This window comes from Salvelinus sp. IW2-2015, linkage group LG8 (genome assembly GCF_002910315.2).
Source record: "Salvelinus sp. IW2-2015 linkage group LG8, ASM291031v2, whole genome shotgun sequence".
In the NCBI taxonomy this organism is placed as follows: Eukaryota; Metazoa; Chordata; class Actinopteri; order Salmoniformes; family Salmonidae; genus Salvelinus; species Salvelinus sp. IW2-2015.
Window position 1 is genome coordinate 38,811,364 of NC_036848.1, and position 16,972 is coordinate 38,828,335.

The 16,972-nt window shown below is 45.2% G+C and overlaps 1 protein-coding gene across 5 annotated transcripts in view; it reads right to left on the reverse strand.

Annotated features, from left to right (window-relative positions):
• The window catches only part of wu:fj29h11 (uncharacterized), a 58,319-nt gene that overhangs the window by 28,813 nt on the left and 12,534 nt on the right, over window positions 1–16,972 (reverse strand). For 3 of the 5 annotated variants that reach the window (XM_023993285.2, XM_023993283.2, XM_023993287.2), the window contains 13 exons: window positions 15,671–16,254; window positions 15,261–15,444; window positions 14,510–15,009; window positions 14,144–14,272; window positions 12,630–12,827; window positions 11,298–11,438; window positions 10,893–11,153; window positions 4,467–4,647; window positions 4,134–4,300; window positions 3,661–3,822; window positions 3,328–3,503; window positions 2,877–3,061; window positions 2,421–2,645 (listed from right to left, as the gene is read on the reverse strand). In XM_023993285.2, the coding sequence (XP_023849053.1) occupies window positions 2,421–2,645; window positions 2,877–3,061; window positions 3,328–3,503; window positions 3,661–3,822; window positions 4,134–4,300; window positions 4,467–4,647; window positions 10,893–11,153; window positions 11,298–11,438; window positions 12,630–12,827; window positions 14,144–14,272; window positions 14,510–15,009; window positions 15,261–15,444; window positions 15,671–16,254 (3,093 nt within the window). The remainder of the gene's footprint in view (window positions 1–2,420; window positions 2,646–2,876; window positions 3,062–3,327; window positions 3,504–3,660; window positions 3,823–4,133; window positions 4,301–4,466; window positions 4,648–10,892; window positions 11,154–11,297; window positions 11,439–12,629; window positions 12,828–14,143; window positions 14,273–14,509; window positions 15,010–15,260; window positions 15,445–15,670; window positions 16,255–16,972) is intronic. The other 2 variants (XM_023993286.2, XM_023993284.3) reach the window with 2 other exon arrangements.

The window sequence follows — 16,972 nt, forward strand, 5'->3', positions numbered from 1 at the left end:
GAGCACTTCCCCATTCTCATCGACGCGGCTGTAGTGGAGCAGGTTGAGAGCTTCAAGTTCCTTGGTGTCCACATCATCAACAAACTATCATGGTCCAAACACACCAAGTCGTGAAGAGGGCACAACAACACCTATTCCCCCTCAGGAGACTGAATAGATTTGGCATGGGTGCCCAGATCCTCAAGAAGTTCTACAGCTGCACCATCGAGAGCATACTGACTGGTTGCACCTCCGCCTGGTATGGCAACTGCTCAGCCTTCGGTCGCAAGGCGCTACTGATGGTAGTGTGTACGGCCCAGTACATCACTGGGGCCAAGCTTCCTGCCAACCAGGACCTCTGTACCATAGAGTCACTTTACCCCTACCTACATGTACATATTACCTCGACTAATCTGTACCCCCGCACATTGACTCGGTACCGGTACCCCCTGTATATAGCCTTATTGTTATTTTATTTTTGCTCAAATGTTTTACTTTAGTTTATTTAGTAAATATTTTTCTTAACTATATTTTCTTAAAACTGCATTGTTGGTTAAAACTTCTTATGGCTGAAGGGGCAGTATTGAGTAGCTTGGATGAAAGGTGCCCATATCAAACGGCCTGCTCCTCAGTCATAGTTGCTAATATTTGCATATTATTATTAGTATTGGATAGAAAACACTCTAAAGTTTCTAAAACTGTTTGAATTATGTCTGTGAGATTAACAGAACTCATATTGGCAGGCAAAATCCTGAGTTGAAATCAAAACAGGAAGTCAGAAATCTGAGCTTGTARGTATTCACCAGAGTCCCTAATGAAATCCCCTTGAGATATGAATGATTGTGCACTGCCTAGGGGTTCCACTAGATGTCAACCATCAATAGAAATTATAATGAGACTTCTATGATGTTGTGGGAGAGAATGATAGCAGAATCAGTCAGGTGTCCACCAAGCAGCCATTTTCTGATCATGCTTTATCCTCATGGTAGTCACTTGCGTTCCATTGCTCACGAAGACAAGAAAGAATACTCCGGTTGGAACTTTATTGAAGCTATATGTTAAAAACATCCTAATGATTGATTCTGTACTTAGTTTGAAATGTTTCTTCGACCGGTAATATCACTTTTTGAAGTTTTTGTCCGATATAATGCTGACCAGAATTAGCGTTTGGATATGTAAACCAGACGCACTAACAAAAGAAGGTATTTGGACATAAATAACAGATTTTTTCAAACAAAACAAACATTTATTGTGGACCTGGGATTCCTGGTGTGCTTTCTGATGTAGATCATCAAAGGTAAGGGAATATTTATCATGTATTTTCGTGTTTATGTTGACGCCATCTTTGCAGCTGTGGTATTTTACTTTTGAGCGCCGTCTCAGATTATAGCGTGCGTTTCTTTTTCCGTAAAGTTTTTTTGAAATCTGACACAGCGGTTGCATTAAGGAGAGGTATATCTATAATTCCATGTGTATAACTTGTATTATCATCTATATTTATGATGAGTATTTCGTTGAAACGATGTGGCTATGCAAAGTCACTTGATGTTTTTGCAACTAGTGAATCTAGTCGCCTCAATGTAAACTCAGATTTTTTTATATAAATATGAATTTAATCAAACAAAACATGCATGTATTGTGTAACATGAAGTCCTATGAGTGTCATCTGATGAAAATAATCGAAGGTTAGTGATTAATTTTATCTCTATTCTGGTTTTTGTGAAGCTATCTTTAGCTGGAAAAAATGTCTGTGATTATTGTGGTTTTGTGGTGACCTAACATAATCGTTTGTAGTGCTTTCGCTGAAAAGCCTATTTGAAATCGGACACTTTGGTGGGATTAACAACAAGATTACCTTTAAAATGATATAAGACACATGAATGTCTGAGGAATTTTAATTATGAGATTTCTGTTTTTTGAATTTGGCGCCCTGCACTTCGACTGGCTGTTGTCATATCGATCCCGTTAACGGGACTGCAGCCATAAGAAGTTTTAAGGTCTTGTAAGTAAGCATTTCATGGTAAGGTCTACACCTGTTGTAATCAGCACGTGACAAATAAAATTCTTGGCCGAAGCCAGTAATTTCCTCATTCGGGCCAGTAGTTTCACCTGGTACTGGTCCGGTGTGCCACTGGCAAATTTACTTGAATGTCAAGCCCTGGAAATCACCATTTTTTCTTAGAAAAACAACATAAGTGGTGAATGTTCTAAGTCCACAACAATGCTTAAACCACATCAGGAGACCACTTGAGGTATGGGAAAAATATAAGAAACATTTATTTTTGGGTGTAGTTACCCTTTAATTTAATGCAAGCGCACACCAGGAAGACCTTTTGGGTGAGAAATGTTTCTGCAGCACTCATGAAGCAGAGTTTTCAAAACAAATTGACACTGGATTGATACAAATAATCATGATATCAAGTTCCCCATCGCCTTCTTACCTTCCTTTGCTACCGCCGCCGCCAGAGAGCTCTCCATGTGATTGGCCAGGAGGGCGGTGGGGGCGTTGGCTGTCCCATCAGCCACCACCATGGAGACCAGGTGTCCTGCCGTGCCCACGGGGTCAAGGGTCATGGCTGCCTGGGAGAAGAGCTTGTCCCCTGTACAGGTGGTGACCCGCAGGAGAACACCTGGGGATACCTCCAACGCTGACAGGTCTGTGCTCGCTGCCCCACAACAGATGGACATGTCATGTATATTTATTATGATCAACTTTGTACCGATGTTCAATTTAGAACAAAAAAACACAAGAAACGAAATGTCTGTATATAAGCCCACCAACGTGATCAAACATTATTGGCCTTCAACAGATACATTACTATCGGTAACACTACAACCCCAGTCTAAGACTGTAGGGGCTAGGGGGTCAATTTGTAATTGCTGTGTATGGTTCCTACCAGCGTTCCTGTCGATGAAGTCCTTAAGGGGTCCGTGGCGGGGCCTGAAGACCAGCTCCCACTGGCTCCACTGACCCAGCTCATCCAGTAGAGGGCAGGAGAGAAGACAGGACAAGGCCTGGGTCTGAGATACCTCCCCTAGGATACCCACCATCTGCTGGGCCTCACCTATACTACTGCTACTGCTGGGGGGGAAGGGGTAGAGTAATAGAGCATGGAAGGAGTGAGAGAAAAAGAAAGAGTGAACAGGGGTTTAAGATAAGTGAAAAGGAGATTGACATTTGATTTGATCAGTCCAATTAAAGGCCGACTTTACACCCAATCTGCCCCCAACGTTCCACTCTACTGTACTGTAGGAGAGGTGTGAGTCCCAAATGGTACCCTATTCCCTCATAGTGGAGGGATAGTGCACTATATAGGGAATAGAGTGCAATTTGGGACATCCTCTTACCTGGCGTCTCTGGGGAGCAGGGCTGCCTCGTAGAGCACATGGCTGAGCCCTCCTCCCAGACTGAGCTCGCTCTGGCYCTGCACCAGTCCCACCAAGGTCCTAAGAGGTCCCAGCCCCAGGTCTCGACTGTCCCTCACCCCGTAGTGGGCTCTCAGACACCACTCGATGTGGGACAGCTGGGAGAAAGACACCCACAGAGATAGAGAGATCAATAAACATGATCAGTACAGACATTTATAAGTCTTTTTATTTATGTACTTTTTTTATCATAGCAATCAATAGGAGTGTGTGTGTGTGTGTGTTTGCGCGAGCGTGACCACGCGTCTCACTCACCCCGTCTGGTTCGTTGGCTGATGTAGTGCCACACTGTCTGATAAACTCAAACACGTCTTGTCTGTTGGGTCTGAAGCCACACCCCTGGCCCTGCCAGTCCTGACCACCACCACCACTACTGCTGCCCACGACCACAGCACCGCCTACTGTCTCCTGCAGGACCTTCACACAGACAAGAAGAGAGGATGGATTCATCAATACAGCATGAGAGGTATAAGGCAGTGTCTGAAATCACACCCTATTCCCTATTTAGTGCACTACTATTTAGTGCACTAGTTTTGACCAGAGCACAGGCAAAAGTAGTGCACTATATAGGGAATAGGGTGCTATTTGGGACACGCCACTGCACTCTAGAATGGTTCCTCTCCTCGCATCTTTTTCCTCATGACCACTGAAGGAAGAGGGGTGACGGGAGAGGAGAACAGGAGAGTGATTGAACAGACAAAGATTAGAAGAGAAGTAGTTTATGTTACCTGAGCCTGTTTGACCAGGAACTCCAGGAAGGAGCCCTGATCCAAAGAGGTGAACTCTGTGACCTGGAAGTGCTTGGCTAACTTCCTCTCCAGAGACGCCACATGGGCCAGGGTGAATGGAAAGCTGTGATTGGACAGGCTGTCCTTCAGGACCTGCTTGACTGCGGCTGAGACACACYCACATGTAAACACAAAGGTCATTGTTGTACATTCACGGTAATATGATATGATAGGATTCTTTAACAATTTCAAGATCCAGATTTTAACAACCTACACTTAATCTTCTCATTGATACAAAGTGAGACGCTGATAATGAGTGATGTTAGCAGCTACCTTCGCTGGGTGGTGTGGCCTGTGTTTTCTCCTCAGCTCTCCTCTCCTGAGTGTGTCTGGCTGGCTTCTCTTTGGGCACCAGGTCCTGAGGGGCAGCCAGCGACCCCCCACAGATAGCCAGCTGGAACAAGGCCCTGGCCAGACGGTCAGCTGACACACGCAGCATGAAGTCCTGCACCGACTGTACAGGAAATGACAGCACACTCCGTCAGTCACATTACAGCATTAGAGAAAACCATAACCTCTGAGACACAAGACATCATCCTAAATAGAACAGTGTGGGCAGATTTGTTTGTCAAATAAACTGTGGGCCAGAAAAAAAGGGCAGTTATTTCAAAATATATAGGTCCACCATAATTCATAACTACTTTCAGAATTTAGACGTTCAAGTGTAGTCCAGAGTTGTTTTTTTAAATCCAAATTAATCATTTCCACAAGACAACAAACATAAAACAGTACTGTTGCCCATCCCTGGCCTAGATAGTGCCAGAGGAACTCAGCCTACAAGTGTCTGGCTCCACTGTCACAACAACTCCAGACAGTGACAGTGGAACATATTCCACCCAGCATCAGGCTGAAACAGCTACACCTGAAGCAGGCTAGCCAGCCAGCGTTTTGTTCACTAACAACTTTTTCCTATGGCTTTGTTTAGGATTAGCCAATTAGCAAGTATTACTTACGATGACATTTCCTTAATAAGCAGAGAAGAGACAGTTGTTCACACACTCATTTGACTGTGATCCACCTCTCTCTTACTCTCCCCCTCTTGCTCATGGACCGAAGCAGGGGCTTAGTGGAATTATCACCCAGTCTCAAATAAAAACCAGGGCATGATGTGACATGTCATGGGGGATAACCAGCTAAATCCCAAAGTTTTACACACGGTCCCCTAGCAGAGAAAGAGGGATCAGAGCAGCCTTCTGAGGGGTAACAGAGAGAAGGTTAATGAGGTTTCTGCTAGATTTAGGTCAGAGGGAGGAGGGATTCTAGGGTCAGAGTTTGACCTTAAGAAATCTAAACATTTGTAACTGTTGGAGCCAGTTCCTATATTTCTTTGGTTATGCAAATATTAGTTTATTAGGTCATATTGCGCCATTTAGAATAACTTAAAACCAGATGCAAGATTTGAGACGCACATGTCTTACCTTGATCTTTTCAGTTTAAATGGAATATTGGATCCTTTGTTTACCTTGTACTTATCATTTTGGATTCTACAAATACATTTTTTAAAGTTTTATTTATCAAGCCATTGGATTCTTGACTTTCTATGGGATTTTGGATGTGCGTCTTAAATTGTGCAACTGGTTTTGCCACGGCTAATCGAAAGACGCTACATTTAAGTTTTAAAAAAGCAAGAGGAGTTTTTAAGAAACACTGCATTTTCTGTGCATTGGAATTCTGCCAGAAGTTGAAACACAGGCAATTTTTCTGTGCTTTGGATGTCTCACAGTGCATTTGAAAAGTATTCAGACCCCTTGACTTTTTCCACATTTTCTTACGTTACAGCCTTACTCTAAAATTGCTACCGCCTTACTCTAAATTCTCATTCTACACACACAATTCCCCATAATGACAAGGCAAAAACTGGTTTTAAGAAATGTTTGCAAATATCACATTTACATACAGTGGGGAGAACAAGTATTTGATAACCTGCAAAATCGGCAGTGTTTCCTACTTACAAAGCATGTAGAGGTCTGTAATTTTTATCATAGGTACAATTCAACTGTGAGAGACGGAATCTAAAACAAAAATCCAGAAAATCACATTGTATGATTTTTAAGTAAATAATTTGCATTTTATTGCATGACATAAGTATTTGATACACCAGAAAAGCAGAACTTAATATTTGGTACAGAAACCTTTGTTTGCAATTACAGAGATCATACGTTTCCTGTAGTTCTTGACCAGGTTTGCACACACTGCAGCAGGGATTTTGGCCCACTCCTCCATACAGACCTTCTCCAGATCCTTCAGGTTTCGGGGCTGTCGCTGGGCAATACGGACMTTCAGCTCCCMCCAAAGARTTTCTATTGGGTTCAGGTCTGGAGACTGGCTAGGCCACTCCAGGACCTTGAGATGCTTCTTACGGAGCCACTCCTTAGTTGCCCCGGCTGTGTGTTTCGGGTCGTTGTCATGCTGGAAGACCCAGCCACGACCCATCTTCAATGCTCTTACTGAGGAAAGGAGATTGTTGGCCAAGATCTCGCGATACATGGCCCCATCCATCCTCCCCTCGATATGGTGCAGTCGTCCTGTCCCCTTTGCAGAAAAGCATCCCCAAAGAATGATGTTTCCACCTCCGTGCTTCACGGTTGGGATGGTTTTCTTGGGGTTGTACTCATCCTTCTTCTTCCTCCAAACATGGCGAGTGGAGTTTAGACCAAAAAGCTCTATTTTTGTCTCATCAGACCACATGACCTTCTCCCATTCCTCCTCTGGATCATCCAGATGGTCATTGGCAAACTTCAGACGGACCTGGACATGCGCTGGCTTGAGCAGGGGGACCTTGCGTGCGCTGCAGGATTTTAATCCATGACGGCGTAGTGTGTTACTAATGGTTTTCTTTGAGACTGTGGTCCCAGCTCTCTTCAGGTCATTGACCAGGTCCTGCCSTGTAGTTCTGGGCTGATCCCTCACCTTCCTCATGATCACTGATGCCCCACGAGGTGAGATCTTGCATGGAGCCCCAGACCGAGGGTGATTGACCGTCATCTTGAACMTCTTCCATTTTCTAATAATTGCGTCAACAGTTGTTTCCTTCTCACCAAGCTGCTTGCCTATTGTCCTGTAGCCCATCCCAGCCTTGTGCAGGTCTACAATTTTATCCCTGATGTCCTTACACAGCTCTCTGGTCTTGGCCATTGTGGAGAGGTTGGAGTCTGTTTGATTGAGTGTGTGGACACGTGTCTTTTATACAGGTAACGAGTTCAAACAGGTGCAGTTAATACAGGTTATGAGTGGAGAACAGGAGGGCTTCTTAAAGAAAAACTAACAGGTCTGTGAGAGCCGGAATTCTTACTGGTTGGTAGGTMATCAAATACTTATGTCATGCAATAAAATGCAAATTAATTACTTAAAAATCATACAATGTGATTTTCTGGATTTTTGTTTAGATTCCGTCTCTCACAGTTGAAGTGTACCTATGATAAAAATTACAGACCTCTACATGCTTTGTAAGTAGGAAAACCTGCAAAATCGGCAGTGTTTCAAATACTTGTTTTCCCCACTGTAAGTATTCAGACCCTTTACTCAGTACTTTGCTGAAGCACTTTTGGCAGCCTCAAGTCTTCTTCGGTATGATGCTASAAGCTTGGCACACCTGTATTTGGGGAGTTTCTCCCATTCCTCTCTGCAGATCCTTTCAACCTCTGTCAGGTTGGATGGGGAACGTTGTTGCACAGCTATTTTCAGGTCTCTCCAGAGATGTTCGATCGGGTTCAAGTCCAGGCTCTGGCTGGGCCACTCAAAGACATTCAAAAACTAGTCCCGAAGCCACTCCTGTGTTGTCTTGTCTGTGTGCTTAGGGTCGTGGTCCTGTTGGAAGGTGAACCGTCACCCCGGTCTGAGGTCCTGAGCTCTCTGGAGCAGGTTTTCATCAAGGATCTCGCTGTACTTTGCTCTGTTCATCTTTCCCTCGATCCTGACTAGTCTCCCAGTCCTTGCCCCTGAAACACATCCCGACTGCATGATGCTGCCACTACCATGCTTCACCGTAGGGATGGTGCCAGGTTTCCTCCACACATGATGCTTGGCATTCAGCCCAAAGAGTTCAATCTTGGTTTCATCAGACCAGAGAATCTTGTTTCTCATGGTCTGAAAGTCCTTTAGGTGCCTTTCGGCAAACTCCAAGGGGGCTGTCATGTGCCTTTTACTGAGAAGTGGCTTCGGTCTGGCTACTCTACCATAAAGGCCTGATTGGTGGAGTGCTGCAGAGATAGTTGTCCTTCTGGAAGGTTCTCCCATCTCCACAGAGAAACTCTGAAGCGCTGTCAGAGTGACCATCGGGTTCTTGGTCACCTCCCTGACCAAGGTCCTTCTCCCCCGATTGCTCAGTTTGGCCGGGGGGCCAACTCTAGGAAGAGTCTTGGTGGTTCCAAACGTCTTCCATTTAAGAATGATGGAGGCCACTGTGTTCTTGGGGACCTTCAATACTGCAGAAATATTTTGGTACACTTCCCCGGATCTGTGCCTCGACACAATCTTGTCTTGGAGCTCTATGAACAATTCCTTCGACCTCATGGCATGGTTTTTGCTCTGACATGCACTGTCAACTGTGGGACCTTATATAGACAGGTGTGTGCCTTTCCAAATCATGTCCAATCATTTGAATTTACCACAGGTGGACTCCAATCAAGTTGTAGAAACATTTCAAGGATGATCAATGGAAACAGGATGCACTTGAGCTCAATTTCGAGTCTCATAGCAAAGGGTCTGAATACTTATGTAACTAAGGTATCTGTTTTTTTATTTTGAATTCATTTACCTGTTTTCACTTTGTCATTATGGGGTATTGTAAGTAGATTGATTAAATAATTTAAATCAATTTTAGAATAAGGCTGTAACGTAACAAAATGTGGAAAAGGCTCCTACAGAAGTCAGTGAATAGGCATTAGTGACATACGCAATTGCCATTTAATGGAGTTCCACACTTTATATAGATTTATCAAGCCACTTGGATTGAAGCAGCGCTGCCGACGAAAAAGACCATGAGTTGCCTTCCAAGTGGCACAGCGGTCTAAGGCACTGCATCGCAGTGCTGCGGCGTCACTACAGCCTGGGGTTCGATCCAATGATGTCATTACCGGCCGTGACTGGGAGTCCCATAGGGTGGTGCACAATTTTGCCCAGTGTAATCCGTGTTAGGGGAGGGTTTGGCCGGGGGGGGGTTTACTTGGCTCATTGCGCTCTAGCGACTCCATGTGGCGGACCGGGAGCCTGCAGGCTGACTTCGGTTGTCAGTTGAATGGTGTTTCCTCCGACACATTGGTGCAGCTGGCTTCTGGGTTAAGCGGGRGGGTGTTAAGAAGCGCGGTTTGGCGGGTCATGTTTCAGAGGAAGCATGACTCGACCTTCGCCTCTCCCGAGCCTGTTGGGGGAGTTGCAGCGATGAGACAATCCGTTTTTTAAAGACAGTGAGTACAATACCGGTATAATGTGTAAGCTAAGCCGGTCTTTTGTGATCGTTGGTTTGAAAATGTTTGACAGGTCTGTTTTGGAAACAAATGTTGCAAGCTCTTCAACTTTGAATAGGTTCATTAGGCATTATTGGAAATGCACTGTTGATATTTAAGTTGTCCAAGTTGATTGGCGCCCGACGATGGAAGCTCAGAACGTTAATTAAGAAAAATAATGCTATTCAAGCATTGATGGATGGTGGCGAAAATGATGAAGTTGTCAGCAGTAATGTTGAGGTGTTCAATGGTTTATTGGCTGACTTTATGGAACTGCATGTGGCTGTGCATAAAATGTTGCCTGAAGAGGAGAGTCTGATCATGCCGATTGGAATGAACCAAAACTATTGCTTTTCAAGGAATTTCTAGATCAAGTGAAAGGTGATTCCCATCTGCAAAGTGTCATTGGTCCTGATGACATTATCTCTGTTGGATCAGAAAGTGCATCCAAGTCTAAAAATTACTGCAACGGACCATTGAGCCACACGACAGTGTATCTGCTGTATCAAAAGAAGTCCCGTGCCTCCAGAACAAGGTCAAGTGCATCCAGTGCTAGAATGAAAGCGCAGGCTGAGCGCGCTGCTTTGAAAGCTAAAGCTGCAGTTTTGGAAAATAAACATGGAAGAAACCCAAATAAAGGCAAAAAGGGAATTCTTTGAAAAGGAAGTTGAGCTGGCTGCATCAGCTGACAAAATGCAAGTTTTAGAGAAATGTGAAAAATCCTCTGTTGCTCAAGCAATAAAAAGACAAGTGGATGACAGTAAACGAGACTGGACCAAAACTGAACACAAAGCCTATGAGGCATTTCGGAGACTGTATGCACAAAACTCCTCCAACATCACAAGAAATGAGTGGCAAAAGAAACTGGACGAATTTGACCACAACGCCTCTGAGGCATTCATGCAAATGATGGCACAAAACCCTGCACCAACATCACAGGGTTTACCTACTCCTACTGTGTACATGATCGCAACAGGGAGACCAAGCCATGGGGCACCAAGGCTGCATTCTGCAAGAAACATCATACAAGCACAGCAGCCACAGCAAATGTTAGTTAAAAGTGAGTGTTTAAAATAGTGAACCCCAGAGCCATGGGGTTCAGGGTTTGCAGGCTTTGCTTCCCGCCCAGCTCTAACCCACCTGATTAAACCAATGGCCCAACCAAAGACCATCCAACCAACCATCCATAAGTTTTGTATTGCTGTCTTATGTTAATAAATTAATTAAGCAATCAATCAATCAACCAACCAATCACCTTGGTCATCTTGGGGTTGAAGACCCCGGACGCGTTGGTGAAGACCTCGAGCACGGCATCGGCTGCAGTCATGGTAACGTATTTCTTCCTCAGCTCGGCACTCCCGACAGAGGAGAAGAGGACGGGGCCCTGTGCCCCATCCATCACGACCCTCTTCATCTTCCTCATCCTCTCCCCCACCTCCTCCTCCAACTCCCTCTGGATGGCCTCCCGGGCACGCTCCATACACACATGCTCTGAGCTCACCGCCTTCTGTAAGGTCTGGGGGGGAGACATGAATGAAATATAATACTAACAATAATTATGTTATTTACGTTATTTCAAAAAAGAGATTCATACAGATTCATAAGCTCTGACCATATTCCAACACTTGGAACTGATACCTCCGCGAAGCTCAAAACTTACGGCTATGGGCAGGCCCACGCTGTGTATACGAATGCCCAGTTCGTAGGGAGAGTCACAGCTATACTGGTCAGACAGGTGCTTCATAAACTCAGCCAGGTCCACCTTGGGCTTATTCTGTTTCCTCCTGAACACACGCAGACTCTGGAAGGAGGAGACAGGAAAACGATTGTTCAATCAATATATATATATWTTTTTATAAACTTTATTTAAACAGGGAGTCACCTCAGGGTCTCTTTCACAAGGGAGCCCTGCAATTACAATTCATAGACAAAATCAGATAGTACTAAAATACAGCACAACAAACAATCAAGAAAAACAGCCACATATATACTACCAAAGCCCTTACCCTGCCTGTCACTTTGCCTGAATCTTGCTTAAAGGACCATGAAAAATGACCGTCCCCCGCACTGGGTGTCCCGAGTAAAGGACAAATATACCAGGTCCCCAGTTAGAGAAACAATGACAAAGTAAAATAGTCATGCGCCTCTATCTGGTGAATGTCTCTCTCACCCTCAGTATGTCCACAGTCTCTATGTCTCTCTCACCCTCAGTCATGTTCCACAGTCTCTATGTTGTATGTCAAATCATGTGTCTCTCACCTCAGTATGTCCACATTCTCTATGTTCCTCTCTCACCCTCAGTATGTCACAGTCTCTATGTCTCTCACCCTCAGTATGTCACAGTCTCTATGTCTCTCACCCTCAGTATGTCCACAGTCTCTATGTCTCTCTCACCCTCAGTATGTCCACATTCTCTATGTCTCTCTCCACCTCAGTATGTCCACAGTCTCTATGTCTCTCACCCTCAGTATGTCCACAGTCTCTATGTCTCTCTCACCCTCAGTATGTCCACAGTCTCTATGTGTTCAAGTGTCTCTCACCCTCAGTATGTCCACATTCTCTATGTTCTCTCACCCTCATATGTCCACAGTCTCTATGTCTCTCACCCTCAGTATGTCACAGTCTCTATGTCTCTCACCCTCAGTATGTCCACAGTCTCTATGTCTCTCTCACCCTCAGTATGTCCACATTCTCTATGTCTCTCTCACCCTCAGTATGTTCACAGTCTCTATGTCTCTCACCCTCAGTATGTCCACATCTCTATGTCTCTCTCACCCTCAGTATGTCCACATTCTCTATGTCTCTCTCACCCTCAGTATGTCCACAGTCTCTATGTCTCTCACGCCTGCAGTATGTCCACAGTCTCTATGTCTCTCACCCTCAGTATGTCCACAGTCTCTATGTCTCTCTCACCCTCAGTATGTCCACAGTCTCTATGTCTCTCTCACCCTCAGTATGTCCACAGTCTCTATGTGTTCAATGTCTCGCTCACCCTCAGTATGTCCACAGTCTCTATCTGGTGAATGTCCTCGTCCTTGGTGTTGCTGTCTATCTTGAACATGCGATGGATGAGAGGCAGTTTACACAGCGGCCCCAGGTTCAGCTCCTCAAAACGCTTCTTGTTCTTCAGACCAGCCAGGTTCTGACCCAACTCATACAGGGTACACATCGCAGTCACAGCCTCTGCAGACTGAGAGAGATATGGATACACACCAGTTAATGATCAGATTATTCAGTTTAAAAACTGTATTAATGTACGTGCGTATGTGTGCAAACTGAACATGTTGATTTGACAGTGCGTTGCAGGTGCCTCTGGTATATATGTGTGTGTGTGTGTGTGTGTGTGTGTGTGTGTGTGTACAGTCGTGGCCAAAAGTTGAGAATGACACAAATATTAATTTTCACAAAGTCTGCTGCCTCAGTTTGTATGATGGCAATTTMCATATACTCCAGAATGTTATGAAGAGTGATCAGATGAATTGCAATTAATTGCAAACTCCCTCTTTGCCATGCAATGCACCACCAGTACAGAGCTTGCTCAGGAATGGCAGCAGGCAGGTGTGAGTGCATCTGCACGCACAGTGAGGGGAAGACTTTTGGAGGATGGCCTGGTGTCAAGAAGGGCAGCAAAGAAGCCACTTCTCTCCAGGAAAAACATCAAGGACAGACTAATATTCTGCAAAAGGTACAGGGATTGGACTGCTGAGGACWGGGGTAAAGTCATTTTCTCTGATGAATCCCCTTTCCGATTGTTTGGGGCATCCGGAAAAAAGCTTGTCCGGAGAAGACCAGGTGAGCGCTACCATCAGTCCTGTGTCATGCCAACAGTAAAGCATCCTGAGACCATTCATGTGTGGGGTTGCTTCTCACCCAAGGGAGTGGGCTCACTCACAATTTTGCCTAAGAACACAGCCATGAATAAAGAATGGTACCAACACATCCTCCGAGAGCAACTTCTCCCAACCATCCAGGAACAGTTTGGTGACAGTTTGGTGCCTTTTCCAGCATGATGGAGCACCTTGCCATAAGGCAAAAGTGATAACTAAATGGCTCAGGGAACAAAACATCGATATTTTGGGTCCATGGCCAGGAAACTCCCCAGACCTTAATCCCATTGAGAACTTGAGGTCAATCCTCAAGAGGCGGGTGGAAAAACAAAAACCCACAAATTCTGACAAACTCCCAGCATTGATTATGCAAGAATGGGCTGCCATCAGTCAGGATGTGGCCCAAAAGTTAATTGACAGCATGCCAGGGCAGGTTGCAGAGGTCTTGAAAAAGAAGGGTCAACACTGCAAATATTGACTCTTTGCATAAACTTAATGTAATTGTCAATAAAAGKCTTTGAGACTTATGAAATGCTTGTAATTATACTTCAGTATTCCATAGTAACATCTGACAAAAATATCTAAAGACACTGAAGCAGCAAACTTTGTGGAAATTAATATTTGTGTCATTCTCAAAACTTTTTGCCACAACTGTATGTGCGTGTATGAGTATCCTGACCTCTATGAACATGTTGATCTCTCGAAGGTTGCGTTGCAGGTCCTTCAGAGCTGGTATCTGCCAGCGGAGGTCTATCCTGCCTGCCTCCAGAGTGCGGACCTGCATCAGCCTGCACACCCTGGAGATCACCTGGGCACAGGACAGAACAGGACAGSGAGGAAGAGGTTAAAACCATCCCATCACCACAACAAAAGTCAAGCTGGAAAATGGCCCTCTGGGACCTAGGTTGAGAAGCAGAGAAAGAGGCTGGAGTGACAGCAGAAGATCCCAAAGTGTCCACCAGACGGTGCCACTTGAAAATAAGTTGTACTGTTTTGTGTGTGTTGTAATTACAGGTAAATAAGGGGAGCGGGGAAAGATTGTCACCTTCTCTCTGGTGACAAGTTCTCCCTCGGCTGCGATGTCTCGTATGACGTCCTCCACCAGACTATTCACCGCCTCAGGATCCAGAGCCTTCTTCCTCTTCCTCCTCATCCCATCCTCCTCCTCCTCCTCTTCAGCATGCGCCTCCACAGCTCGCACGTTAGCCCCATGCACTTCCCTGAGCTGGGCATGGTAGGCCTCTCTGAAGACAGGGGAGTTTCCTTCCCTCTGTCCCACAGCTAGCTGCCTCCGCTCTTGGGCTTTGGTCAGCCTCAGCTCCGCTTTCAGTGCAGGGAAGTCAGAGTCCGATGCGGAGGTACCAGGCTGGGGGATTTGTGGAGTGACGGGGGGCTGGGAGAGTAACGGGGATGAGGATGGAACTGGTGATGTTGTTCGTAGCAGGGGAGACCTTGTTTTAGAGTGCATCCGGTCCTGCACGTATCCGTTGTTCAGGAGTGTGGAAGGAGCAGATTGTCCCTCACGCTCTGTCTTCTTTGGAGTGGCTGTGTGTGTGTGTGTGTGTGTGTGTGTGTGTGTGTGTGTGTGTGTGTGTGTGTGTGTGAGAGAGTGAGAGAGAGAGAGTGAGAGAGAGGAGTGTGTGAGTGAGTGAGTGAGAGTAAGACAGAGAGAGAGTTCATGGGTCAAATCAGAGGTAACAGGTAATTTCAACACATACAGTTAATGTTAAACCAGCCAGCATGGCAACTGTTCAGTTACAACTTCTTAACATTATGAGCTATGATGGTCTCTCTACCTGCTGGTTTCTCTGCTCCTGTCTTTCCCTGGACTGCAAGTGCGCAGGATGCTGCAGGTTGTTTCTCATGGTTGTCGTACAGAGACCTGTACTGCTGGAGAGGAAGTGGCTTCCCAAAGCGCAGCAAGTAGCCGTTCTGTAGTTGGGCGATAGTTGTGGCAGCAGGGGGGTACACCTTTATCACCTACAGCACATCCAATCAAGCTTTATTTAAATGTGCACTCAAAACAATACACCAACCACTTTACAATACAAAAAGCAACATTAATAGGAACTAAAAGACAGATTTAAGAACAGTATATTTGTAACCTTTATTTATACCAGGCAATTCTAACAAGAATATTCCCTTTCCAGCAACGGCCTAGAAAGATTATATAATAAAACAGATACAACTTTAAAAAATAACATACTTCTTTAACTCTGTCTAGTAGCTCTTCCCGAGTCACCTCTTCATTCTCTTTCACTGTTCTGGAGAAAGAAAGGAGAGGGGAGGAGCGAGGGACAGCAGAGGGGGGAATAGAAGGACAGGTAGCCCCAAGGGAAGACCCAGAGCTTGGGGGAGGCCCATAGCGAGAGCCTGGGGCCGGTTGTAGGGGATCAGACCCAGAACCACAGCTGAAACCAAAGGTGATCGGGGKAGTAGACAGAGGTGGGGTTTTCAGTGGTACAGCTCTGGGGGAGAGGGTCCTCGACGGTGGGTCCTTCCCAGACCGAGGCCTGCGGGATATGTTAACCTGGTCTCCCCCTGCCTGTTCTGGAGCTCCGGCGGCTCCTCTATGGCTCCTGTGGAAGACCAGGTCCATGTCCACATAGAGCTCCCCATCCAGAGAGGCCACCAGGCTAGATGTGGAGCTGAAGCCCAGGGAGGACAGGGTGAGGTTGCAGTGGTACTTCTGGCTGTAGGCCACCGTCAGCTTGTTCAGGGGGATCCCCTCTGGGTGCTGCTCCACCAGGGACAGGATCTTCCTCTGGGCCTTCTCAGTCTCTGACATCGCTAACGCACACACACACACACACACACGCACATAAACGTGCACACACACACAGGATAAAGGAAGTTAGGTCATTTTCAATGCAAACACAAGGAACATTTTAGATAATGCTTGTATGAGTCAGTCTGGGTGGAGTTTGCAGTGTAATAGCAGGTAATAACATAAGACCATGGGTAAAAGAGTGAAGCAATCTCATGACTCAAAGACATTTTCAAACTGTTATCTAACACACAGTACCTGAGTTTAAAGGTCCAAACAAGAACCCAGAATATCCCATTCAAATCGGTACGTCAACTAGCTAGACAAAAAGCAGTCCAGCTTTAAACTTACTCATAGTTATTAATAAATCAGCCAAAATATTTCACTTGTAAAACATTTACAAACGTGATAAGCATATCATTTACAAACGTGATAAGCATACATTTTATACTGATAACAAGTTCAAACAGGTGCCATTAATACAGGTAACGAGTGGAGGACAGAGGAGCCTCTTAAAGAATAAGTTACAGGTCTGTGAGAGCCATTAATCTTGCTTGTTTGTAGGTGACCAAATACTTATTTTCCACCATAATTTGCAAATAAATTCATAAAAAATCCTACAATGTGATTTTCTTGATTTTTTTCCCTCATTTTGTCTGTCATAGTTGAAGTGTACCTATGATGAAAATTACAGGCCTCTCTCATCTTTTTAAGTGGGAGAACTTGCACAATTGGTGGCTG